Source organism: Phasianus colchicus, chromosome 7 (genome assembly GCF_987193195.1).
Source record: "Phasianus colchicus chromosome 7, bPhaCol1.hap1.1, whole genome shotgun sequence".
Lineage (NCBI taxonomy): Eukaryota > Metazoa > Chordata > Aves > Galliformes > Phasianidae > Phasianus > Phasianus colchicus.
In genome coordinates this window covers 27,696,087-27,708,593 of record NC_143442.1, presented here as the reverse complement: position 1 = coordinate 27,708,593, position 12,507 = coordinate 27,696,087, and the positions used below count along the sequence as shown (strand labels likewise).

General features: G+C 40.7%; 1 protein-coding gene across 8 annotated transcripts in view; it reads left to right on the top strand.

The window, feature by feature from the left end:
• Window positions 1–12,012, top strand: part of SLC39A10 (solute carrier family 39 member 10) — a 266,679-nt gene extending 254,667 nt beyond the window's left edge. For 7 of the 8 annotated variants that reach the window (XM_090144289.1, XM_090144290.1, XM_090144291.1 and 4 more), the window contains 6 exons: window positions 471–689; window positions 1,815–1,935; window positions 3,713–4,081; window positions 6,081–6,161; window positions 8,510–8,700; window positions 10,933–12,011. In XM_090144289.1, coding sequence (XP_090000415.1) covers window positions 471–689; window positions 1,815–1,935; window positions 3,713–4,081; window positions 6,081–6,161; window positions 8,510–8,700; window positions 10,933–11,091 — 1,140 coding nt within the window. In that variant the 3' untranslated portion in view covers window positions 11,092–12,011. Of the gene's footprint in view, window positions 1–470; window positions 690–1,814; window positions 1,936–3,712; window positions 4,082–6,080; window positions 6,162–8,509; window positions 8,701–10,932 lie in introns of all 8 variants that reach the window. The other variant, XM_090144294.1, reaches the window with a different exon arrangement.
• The last annotated feature ends 495 nt before the right edge of the window (window positions 12,013–12,507 follow it).

Here is a 12,507-nt window from a genome sequence, read left to right as displayed (position 1 = left end):
AAGTATTTCCTATATTGTTAGTTATCTTCATCCTTTTAACTAAAAGACTAATGTTTTCTGTGTGTGAACTTAAGTACAGATTTTGTTGTTGCTGTTGTTCCAAAACTGACTTAGGACTGTAGGAATAGTTAAAACGTGAGGTTTAGTTCTTAGTGGGAGTGTGGCAGCTGTAATTTGTGTGATATTCCTGAGCGATTCTCTGATTTTTTTTCAGCACAGTGACAGAAAAAAGCTGGAGAGATGGTGTCGTTCCCCCTCCCCCTCTCCCCCCTTGAAAATTAACCAGAGGAATATCAAAGTAATGCATAGTCTAACAAAAATTTTCTGTGGTAAGATGTGTTTAAAAAGAATCTTCCACAGCATCGTTAATGCTGCTTTTTGGGCAAGGTTACACATTTTGCCTTCTAAGTTTTGAGCTGTTTCAGTCCCCGGTTGCACCAAGTCATCCTGCGTTCTTACTTGCTTTGTAGTCACATGGAGGCCACAACCACAGTCACCACCATGGCCAAGGTCACATTCACGAACACAAGCATTCTCATCGACATGCCCATGGACACGGAATAGAGAACGAAGGCTTTCTAGAAGAAAATGATCCAGTATTGAAAGGTCTTGTTGCACTCGGAGGCATTTATGTTTTGTTCATCATTGAACACTGTATAAGAATGTACAAGCATTACAATAAACAAAAGGTACGTGGAAAAATTGCATCCTAATTTAAAAACATCTCAGCTTCTGAGCGTAGAGGGAATTGTCTGTGTGATAACCGAGCACGTGCTGCTTATCTGCGTTGTTTGATTTCACGTGAGGAAATGCCTTATAAAAAAGGCTGCATTTAGGATAAGGTAATCTGGGAGGACAAGGTAGGAATCTGATGGGGGGAAGTGTCATCTTTTCAGCCAGATACATTTGGAAGTAGACCTAAACAGAAGAAATTACAGCTCTTTCTCTGGCATGCTATCATTTCTTGGCAAAAGTAGGAAAAGTACATACGAAAGAAATGCTAACGGAGGAAGGTGCTTGTCAGGCAGTTGACAGGGAACTAAACTGTATACTGCCAGCTGATGGTGCCAGCATAACGGAGAGATTCACATCAGGAAATGCCAAAAAAAATTGCAGACAACTTAGGTCCAGAAGTAAGCTGTATTCATGATAGTGGAATGAAAAGAGAGTCGGTATTTGAGGGCCTATGTGACAATCCATTGATATTCAAACCATGGAAAATCGACGTTGTTTTAGCAGTCATTATAAATTTTTATCATGTTTGCTTCCATCACTTGACTTTGAGGAGAAAATGAGCTGTAACAGTTGCTTCCAAAAAGAGTGAGGAAAGATATCGACTTCTCTAGTTTTGTATCAAACTTGCTGCCTCATCTGGGCAGGTAACAGGTGACTTTCTGTGTTGGTGGAAGCATATATTGTGATAAAGTGATAAAAGCTATTACGTTGCGTGTGTCATCTTTGAGGTTAATTAAATAGTTAAATCCCTAAGGCTGTTTTAGCAAATCTGTGTTCGCTGCTGTACAGGCTGCAGACAGGAAAGTAGCAAGCTGTTATCTAATGGAAAATATGAGGAAGTTGGAGGAGTCGATATTTAAAATTAAACAGGATAGGAGCTGTTCTTGCTGTGTGCTTGTTGTCTTGAACGAAGCAAGTATAATGACTCTGCATACATGTGTTTCTCGGCTGTTACAGCATTCTTTGTCATATTGTACTCTGTTAAAGAAGTGATTTCTAAGATTTTTGACAGTATTTCAGTTTATTTTATTTCAATCACTGTCCCTCTAAAATCGGGCATTAAATCTTTCCCGTTGCAGAGTAAGCAGAAATGGTGCAAGAATAAACAGAGTGAAGAATCACCAATTGGAAGGAAACTTTCAGATCAGAAATTAAATAATAGACCAGATGCTGACTGGCTTCAGCTCAAACCTCTTGCAGGTAGGCATTTATTTTCAGCGTTTTTTCTGACTGTGAGATTCAAAGTAACGGCATGTAACTTCTGGCATGTAGCGCGTCCCCTCTTGTACAGTTGTGCTGCTGTTATGTAAATTGTTGTTAATAAGACTTACTAGGCTTTCCCTGTGCTATATATTTTGTTTTTGTTAGATCTGAGAGCGACGCAAACACTTCCTGATATGCCCTGCAAGTGGTTCTCAGACTTCTGAAGCAGTCAGGGTTTTGGGTGGCCGTGATTCTTTGGTTCTGGGAGTGTTCTGATTAAGCTGGCTCAGCCCTGGTAAAAACTAACACGCGTGACCTGAAGGAGTGTAATCTGTTACACTTCAGAGATTCCAGTCTGACCAATTCCCGTTTGGCTGAGAAGGCCAAGCGAAAATAATTTCCTTAATAAACGTAATTGAGAGTCTCAGTTATTTCTCAGGTATTCAAAACAACTTTCACGTATTGTTTGTTCATGACAGTCGAACTGCTCATGCAGTATGCACCCAGATGGAATGCCATAGCACCTGCCTTGAAGGGATGAGAGAAGGGGAAGAGCTTTGTTTCATAAACTTCCCATTCCGTTGCTGGCGTGACTGTTGTAACTCATTTCCTGAAGAAGAATCCATGCGCTATGTTTGTACAAATACAGTTTGTTCATTTGAGCGGTTCCTAGAAGGAAATGTTAGGTCTGCAGCCTCTTTCATTCAAGCGACTTAGAATGAGATTTGAAGGATTGACATAGAAAAAGATTTTTTAACTATGAGCGTGGCAATACGTACATTTGAAATGCATTCATTTTCTTTTAATGAACAATCAGAGGAGCTTTGCTTCTGCTGATGCAGTTTTATAGCACTGTTCCTCTGAAAGTATATTCAGTAAATAATTTACAGTAAAGCTACCAAAAGCCTCTGCTAAACTTGAATTTGGACTGCAGCACCCCTATCACAGATATGAATGTCATTTCATTTGTTTTTCAATCCTCCAAAGTACGTATGAGAGCCTGCTTATCTTGAAGTTCTCTGTGCTGCTTTTTAGAAGTTCTTACCACGGTTGAGTTGTGCTTACGTGCCTGTGGAATCTTTTAAACTATGAAATTCACTGCCTAGGACTGTGGTTTTGTCATTGTTTCATTTGTGTTTTCTGTAACTGGTTTTGTTTCCTGTAGTATAGATTGTCAATTTCATTTCATTTATTTCATTTATTTATCAGTATTTTAGAGGTATCAGTAGGCTTAAAATTCATGCACGTACAGCTTTGGCATCCTTTTTACTTCAATTTCTCTGTAAAAATAGATTTGATTAATTGCGAGCAGGGTAACGAGATACCGTGTGACACAAGTGTCTGTCCTGCAGAAACATGCAGTACAGAAACTACTATGAGATCTGTTGTTTAGTAGTATTCTTCGGTGACTTATGTGCTGTAGATAGAATTGCATGCCTGTACAACATTGGTACAGTCCTGGCAATTGTCCTTATCCAGTGTTGAACTGTATACTTTGTCTGTAGCAGAATTACAGGTACAGTCCATCAGGCTAAACCTGTGGATGCTGTAAATGCTGTATATGCAAATTGCTGAAAGATAGAGTAATTACATTGGAATATTTACTTTTGGCAGAACATTGACCGCACTGTTATTAGATCGGGCTGAGTTAAAACACTGTTTTTTTACTTTCACAAAGCAGTTATAATATTAGCTCAGTGTTGCGGTAGGTGCTGGCGATACTTCATTTAAGAGTTAACGCGATGTTTCTCTCTCTCCTCTGACTTCAACGTAGGAGCAGATGACTCAGTTTTATCTGAAGACAGACTTAATGAAACCGAACTGACCGACTTAGATGGCCAGCTGGAATCTCCTCCCAAAAACTTCTTGTCTGTAGAAGAAGAGAACAACGTGCACCATTCTCACAATGATGTCTTACGTGCTGCTCAAGAACACGATCTTCATGATTTAGAGTACGACAGCCATGGCGAAGATAAGATGATAGCTAGAAAACACAGTCACCACTGGCATCACAAACACTCCCATCATTCCCACGGCCACTGTCATTCTGGAAAAGACCTGAAAGATACAGGGATAGCTAATATTGCTTGGATGGTAATCATGGGAGATGGCATTCACAACTTCAGTGACGGCTTGGCAATAGGTAAGCAAAACTGCTGAGTGTTACTCAGCAGTTTCCTACCTTGAGTAACTTGGGTAGTACGTTAGAAGCGATCACAGGGAAGATTTCCCTGTCTTCTGTGGCTACCGGCACTGTTAAATCATAGCGGGAATTAAAAGGTCATCAGTTCTAATAATCTCCACTTTATTGTCTGTTTCCACCACGATTACTCTATTGATGTCAGCAACAGGAGCGATCTCTGTTAAATTGAGATAGGCACAGAGAAAACTCCTTAGGGATTGAGGAATAACTGTAACACACACATTGGTTGTTTGGGTCTCAGTATTTACCTTAGAGTAAGAAACAAGAAATTCTTTAGAATTCTATTTACTTAGGATTTTAAGTATTTGTAATAATAATTTTTTTGTTATTAGTACCCAGTATTTGTAATTAACATACTGTGAGTCTGGTTGTCGCATCGTTCCTCCTCCTATGCTGAAAAAAAAAAAAACTAAGCAAAGTATTATTTTTGTTTACAATTAATGTAGATTTATTTCTAGCCAAAAGTATAAGAAATTAAACTATTGAACAGGCAAATTAGAACAATTACGGATCTCATTAGCTTATTAAGTCAACGTTGATTTATATAAACCTCCAGAAGTGATTCTTTTATGTTCCGATTTATTTATTTCAGTAAAGTAGATGCAGAAAGCATGCAGTTGTGAACTGCTTGCAGAAGGGATGTGTTTACCTACTCACCTGTTTTAAAGGACAAGCTACTTAGACAGGTTTTGAATTAATGACAAATTCTTCTATAGTATCTCCACTTCTCTTCAAACAGTTTTAAACTAAAATAACTGCGTAACAAATCTTGTTCCATTTTAAACACGTAAGACGTTTTGGCAGTAGCTTCTAAGGTCTAACGGGATCGTTGTGCCACGTATTGAGAGCTTCGCTGTTGTAAAACTCCATTTCTAAACACTTCTACGTCAAATCAAAACAGCTGAATATGCAGTACGCTGTAGATTTTAGAAATGCTCGTACAAATCTTTTTAATATATCAACTTATAAGAAATGCATCGGTTTCTAAGAGAAGTTTGTTTTCTCTCTGTCTTAAGTTTGTGCTTTTCTACTTACATTTTTTGGTTTGGCCTGCTCACTGCAAGCTCTCCTTGTATCTTTTCACTTCTGAAGTACAAAAGTTTATTGTCAGTTTTCTCATCTCTAAATTATTTAAGCTACAAACTTTAAGTCAATTGAATTACATTAATATATGCAAAAGTTACTTCAAAAAAGTCTCACACGAATGTTTTTCTTCATATTGTCTCCTAAGTTAGGCTTGTTTGTGTTGCTGATATTGCATTAGGAATAGGCATTAAAGAACTGTTACACCGTTAGACGGGATTTCCAACCTGGAAGACTGTTGCTCTTGTGCTTTTTTAGTTACTCTAGTGTGCTTGAAATGCCCCAAATGTGTAAAGGGGTGCTGTTCTTCCCTTTTGCCTTTCTGTCTTTGTTTTGCATTCTCTCAGGTTTTGCTGTTTGGTTGAACTAGGTAATAATGTACGCAGCGTTAATGCACACTAGGGTACTTCCGGTATAATCAAAGTACTAGTGTGCGTGTTTTAAAAAAAGGTGGCGAGTCTGTTGAATAAATTCACTGATTTGAGAATAGTAACTGTCTGGGAACTGCTGAATCACGGACCGAACCTCTGATTGATCACCTGAGGCGAGCAAGGAGTCAGCCACTGGAGCACAGGTGAAGGCAATTCACCTGCCTTGCCGGAAGGGGTGGAGCCTGGCTCTGCCTCTCCTAGACCCATTTAAGAGCTGACTACCAGTGGGGAAGGATCTCTTCTGGAGATCCCCTCCTTTGGAGTTTCATAGCGAGCCCAGGATACGGGTGAGCGTTCTGTGTGTTCTCTTTTGGTTTAATAACTGCTTAGCCAAACTCTGTGGTATATTTCATAATTATAACATCTATACATTCATTGATTATACAGTAACGTGGTGTTTGTATCTTTTTTCTCTTTTCTTTCAGGAGCAGCTTTTAGTGCTGGTCTGACAGGAGGGATCAGTACATCTATAGCAGTATTTTGTCACGAGCTGCCCCATGAATTAGGTAATGAATTCTATAAAACCGATACTTCATGTAAGACTGAATGAACGCGTGTGTGTAAATGCTGTTGTGATACTCCTCCTGATAGCTGGTGGATAGGTGCAGTTGCAGCAAGGGTGACCGGACCTTTGGAGAGTGATTGAGCAGTATTGTTTCAGCATAAGTAATGAGACTGTCAAGATCTGTTTGCCAGGCATTTAGCTACAATGTTCTGTGAAGTATTTTCAGCACGCTTACAAAGGTATTCAGGAGTAGAGAGGGTACATTTTCTGCATTTTGTATGGAGTCTGTTGCGTTGTCTTGAAAAATGTTATATATTGTATGACATATTACAGAAAGTTAAATGATGAAGTAGAAGTCTTTGTGTAGATGTCCAGAAGTACTGATTGTACTGATTATCACTGAGTCTGGTCAATTTGAATGGCTGTTTGGCTAAAGCCTGTAAGCATCGTTGCTGGTGCCTTTGACTCTTGCCCGTAACTAATGCATTTTTTCTCGGGTGCTAGCTTGTCATGATGAAATATGTGCTTGTGTCAGCCGCGAGGTACGTCGCATGAAATATTAGCGCATCCCAAGATTTGCAAAAGAGCAGCTCGAGAGAGGAGTTCTTGGTGGTTTTCTTTTTTTGTCCATAGCCTGAACTGGTGCGAGATTAAAGCGATGAATTAATACCTTTAAATCGTATTTTAAGCAAGGCATTGCCACACACAGAGGTGTTACAAGAGTTTTTGTGTCCTGCCGCCCGGTCTTCTTTTGAGACCCTCTAGCCTAGAATCGTAGAGTCATAGAACAGTCTGGGTTGAAAAGGACCGCAGTGATCATCTAGTTTCAACCTCCCTGCTATGTGCAGGGTCGCCAACCACCAGACAGGGCTGCCTAGAGCCACATCTAGCCTGGCGTTGATTGCCTACAGGGAAGGGGCATCCGCAGCCTCCTCAGGCATCCTGTGCTTAATCACCCTCTGTGTGAAAAACGTCCTCCTAGTATCTAATCTAAACCACCCCTGTTTTAAAACCATTCCCCCTTGTCCTGTCACTATCCACCCACGTAAACAGTCGTTCGCCCTCCTGTTTACAAGCTCCCTTCAAGTACTTGAAGGCTGCAATGAGGTCTTCCTAGGGCCTTCTCTTCTCCAAGCTCAAAAACAAGCCCAGTTCCCTCAACTTTTCCTCGTAGGAGAGGTGCTGCAGCCCTCTGATCATCTTACTGGCCCTTCCTCTGAACCCGCTCCAAGAGCTCCATGTCCATTCTGTACCGGGAGCCCCACGCCTGGACACGGTGCTCCAGATGGGGCCTCACAAGAGCTGAGTAGAGGGTGACGATTGCTTCCCTCTCCCTGCTGGACACCCCTTTTTTAATGCAGCCTGGAGCGCAGTCAGCCTTCCAGGCTGCAAGCACGCACGGCTGGCTTGTGTCCAGCTTCTCATCCACCAGGACCCCGAAGTCCCTCTCGGCAGTGCCGCTCGTAAATGGTTCTTCACCTGGTCTGTATAAGTGCCTGGGATTGCCCTGACCCAAGTGCAAAACCTTGCACTTGGCCTTGTTGAACCTCATTAGCTTTCTGCAGGCCCAGTTCTTAAGTCTGTCCAGGTCCCTCTGGATGGCTTCCCTTCCTTTCAGTGTATCAACTCCAATTTAGAGAGAAGGGTGGGGTGAGGGACCATGTCAAAGGCTTTGCAGAAGCCCAAATAGATGTCATCCGTCACCCTTCCTTGGTCCACCAAAGCCATCACTCCACCATAGAAGGCCACCGGATTGGTCAGGCAAGATCTGTCCTTGGTGAAGCCATGCTGGCTGTCTCGAATCACCTCTTTTTCTCGTAAATGCCTTAACAAAGCTTCTAGGAGAATCTGCTCCGTGATCTGACCAAGCACAGAGGTGAGGCTCACTAGCCCGGGTCATCCTTTCTCCCTTTCTTAAAAATGGGAGTAACGTTTCCCTTCTTCCAGTCTCCAGGGATTTCACCCAGCAGCTACGATTTTTCAACTATGAGACGGAGAGCGGCTCGGTAACCACATTCGCCGCCTCTCTCAGAACCCTAGGATGGATATCATCTGGCTCCATGGACTTAGTTACATTCAGTTTCATGAGGAGGTCTCGGATACATTTCACTTCTACAATGGGATGGAATCCACTCATCTCACCCTCACCTGGAGCTTCAGGTCCTGGCAGACATGACTGTACTTTTAGCCAGGCCTGCATTCCTCCAGATCACAAACTGTACTGCGGCATGATCGCTGCAGCGTTTTAGTTGGGCGATGCCTTGGATTGCTGAGATAGTAAATGTAGGCTAACTTAGCTGCTTGTGTCCAGAGGAGTACCAATACTAAACTGCTGTATTTTGTCTTCAGGTGATTTTGCTGTGCTTCTTAAGGCTGGTATGACAGTAAAGCAAGCTATTGTGTACAACCTGCTGTCTGCCATGATGGCTTACGTAGGCATGCTGATTGGCACAGCGGTGGGACAGTATGCAAATAACATCACCTTGTGGATCTTCGCAGTCACTGCAGGCATGTTCCTCTATGTGGCATTGGTCGATATGGTAAGACAATTTTGATTTTTGTTTCCCTGGTGCAAACCAAAGCAGCTGACATTCTGAAAATTCTTCTCCCATGTGGCCAGCGACTCCGAGTTCCTTGCCAGGTTTCTCTGCCTTGCTGGTATCCTTGAAGCATTAGTGAAGAGAGCCAAAAGAGGTTCCGTTTCTACTGAATTTCCTGGTATGAGCAGGATCTGTCTTGCAGCTTAGTAAACTTACCTCTGCAATTACTGCCACGCTGGGCTCAGGAAACGGAGTGTCAGTGGGGCTACTGGCTTCTCGCCTTTAAATTCAGCTTTAGTTATGGAGGACCTGCGATAGTCCTGCTTCCGCTAGAACCTTTAGGACCGGGACTCATGAAAGCTGATCACCACTGTCTTTTTTCTGTCAATATTAAGACAGCCAAAAATGGGCTATTTCTTTCATTTTAGAGAGCTTTAATTAGTAAATATGCCCCAGTGTTGAAGTTGCTCTTATAAGTCGGTCAGTCCTTTTCAGATCTTGCTGAGACGAGTGGCAGCATAGTAGAGAATAACTGTTTGCAAATATAGATGTTCAGCGATAGCCTATAGTTACTGGATACCAGCCACTTTCCTGTAAGTTCTGTGCTCTTATTTATTTTCCTTTATGTACTTTGACTGAAGAATGTATAAAGGAAGGCAATACTTTTATTCTGCAATATTTTCATTCTTGGTACTTTTCCTTAGGCACATTAGCATTCAATATAGTCTGACTCTAAACAAGAGAATTCCTAAACAACAGGAATGCCTCTGCATGATACACTTGAAACCACACCAAGTTTGTGTTCCTTAATCTGCCTTCCTCTCTAAGTCCCTGTATTCTGACACCTAATAGGAACGGATTTTGTTTTGTAGCTCCGCTGAGGTCCGCTACAGGGCGACTGACCTTCTGGCATTCTTGCATATGATGGAAGTTCATTTAATTAGTTATATTTCTATATTTCTAAAGTATAGTTTGCTCCTAGTTGAGAGGAGGTAGAACCTGAACTCAACTCAGAAATCTTAAATCCTTAAGGCTCTCCATGACCTTCTGCTGTCACTTATGTGGAGATGAGTTGAATTCTATTCATACTGGTAAATTTTATATATATATAGCAAGAGACTATAAATTTTCAACTGCGATAGGTGTTTGTACTGACAGGACTAGTCTTAATACACAGTCACTGAAGTTCGTCATATCGAGAGCTTATAAATTGAGAAGTTCAGTAGTTTGTAGCAGAGATGAGTAATTTTCATAGCGGTGTGGTTTTTTTACAATTAAATTTTCAGTGGATCAAATAGTCAGTTTACGTATCTTTGTGAAATACAGTAAGGCAAGACCAAATAGGCGATATATTAATCTTTTTAGCTGATCTGAAGGTCTGATAATTTGTTTGTTTGTTGTACTGTACTCAAGTATTTGGAATAACCAGAACAGTTATAGCCTATTTTATGAAGAGCTACAATAGAGACTTGTGCTCTCTACTGACTGAAGTTTGTTTGATCTATATAATGTTTTGCTTTTTTCTCAATATGGTTTATGAAGAAATGAACTGACAAAAACATAAGGTAAACAAAGGAAATCCTTTAAGTTATTTTTGTCTTGCCTGGGTGGTCTTGTAAGGCACTTTGGAAGATTTATTCTTACATCTTCCACGTCTGCATTTACTTAGTGCTTCTGTCAGTACTATTTGATGTTTTCCTTAGAGTTGAGAGTTGAGGAACGGCCACAGCTTTCAGAACTTTCTATAGAAGTCTGTGAAATTACTCCTGAATTACCTGTGACGTGCACAGTCAACCTCGCTATTCTCAAACACGTGTAAATATATGTAAAGCATATAATGAATGAGACGAAGGGCTGAGTTAATCGACTAAGTCTTTATAGCAGTGTGGCTAGCTTTAATTGAGTAAACAAACTTGAAAGAGCAGACCGAAAGAATACTGGGCTGGCCCTTGAAATTGGAAGTTCAACTAGATGTGTGATCCAGGAAGAACTGTAGGAGAGCCCGGTGGAAAAGAGTTTTCACTTAGTCTCAAATACATAATGTATTTTAGTAGACAGCTTTTCTAAAATGCAGTGATTGTGAATAGTTTTAAGTATGTACTGGTGGCTTGTTTTTATAACTAAAACCTCAATTGCTTATTCTTTCTTGTGAAATATTGTCTTGTAAATTTGTCAGTGATTAAATACAATAGAGGTGAAATAACTTTTTTTTTTAATTGCTTTTCTTTCTAGCTTCCAGAAATGCTTCACGGAGACGGAGATAATGAAGAGCACGGTTATTGTCCGGTGGGGCAGTTCATTCTGCAGAATTTAGGCCTGCTTCTTGGATTTGCCATCATGCTGGTGATTGCCCTCTACGAAGATAAAATTGTGCTTAACATCCAATTTTGACCGTATTCTGGTGTTTGCTGTGGATACGATGTTATTACTGTACGGCTTTGAGTCTGCACTGTTTCACTGTATGCACATTGCTTAGAGGAAAAGCAGCGGCTTGCACTACTTACACAAGTACGTTCTATTCATTTCTGTGTGTATTATCGGCTACATTTTTCTGATTTAAATCAGATGAGATTGCTCAAACGCATCTTCTAAACTCCATTAAGTGGCAATTGGGAAATAGTAAATTCCAGAAACAAATGCCAAGTTCGGTGCGCTGCTTGCTTATATAAACAATGACAGTGAAGGATGTACGCACTTGGGAAAAATAGCATTTCATACCGTGTTTATCAGAACCCAGAAAATTTTACAGCTGAAAATCATACCTATGCAAGGAACCTTTTAATACTGCACAAGTCTAAAGCAGCAGGCATATATATATGTATATATATGTATGTATCTTCTATCTGTGCATATATATGCGATGCATGCGTAGCGCTGGTTCTGCTGCATAGTGGTGACTTTAAGTATTAAATCTTAACAACAATAGATGAGTGGAAACCACTGTCTAAAATATTTAAAAAAAAAAAAAAGCCCCAAACCGTAAGCTGCACTCCCTTATTTTAACTTTATGTATGTGTAAGAAGGCAGGCTGTTGCAATATACGCTGCAAAGTGCTATAATGTCCTGTTGAGGATCACTTTGACGATGTTTTCCTGACTAAAATTTATTTGATGTTTGTTCTTTGTATTAGTAGGAAAATGCAAACTGCAGTAGAATTAGCGCTAGCTTGGGGAAATCCCCGATGTTGGAGTTAGTGAGCTATTCCTGGTTCTTTTCTACAGATGCTAAACATGTATCGTGTGCCACTTGCAGCATAAACTACTGAAGAATTGTGGCTGTGAATGTGTGCAAACTCTTAATTTTCTGGAGAATCCGTATGGGACTTTTTTCTCTAACAGTTACTTTGGAATGTTTTCTTCTATGTTAAAGTAAAGTACAGCAAACATGCTAGTAACTGAACGTGGGCACAAGGGTTAAAATACGCTATGTGCATGTAGGGTTACTTACTGTACTCTGTTTCTACAGTGCCTCAAAATCAGGCGTTGTGGCACCAGCCATTTCTGCGGTTGAGACTAAGAAGATTTCTACTTCCAGCATAAATTTTAGTTCATTTGTATGATTTTTTTAAAAGGATTTTGGTCTTTGATTATTAAAAAGCAAACGCGATAGAGCGGTTGTATGCCTAATGTGGAAGGATAGACTGAAAGTTTTCAGCCTTAATATGCTGGGAGCCCATCCTGGATCAGATTTTGCTGAGGTATACTGCCAGACAGGAGCGAGGAGTTCTTGTACCCGTTATCTCCTTAAGAACAAATACGCAGCGCGAGTCGATTCTGTAGTTCCACTCGTAATCATGGAAGTAGCCTT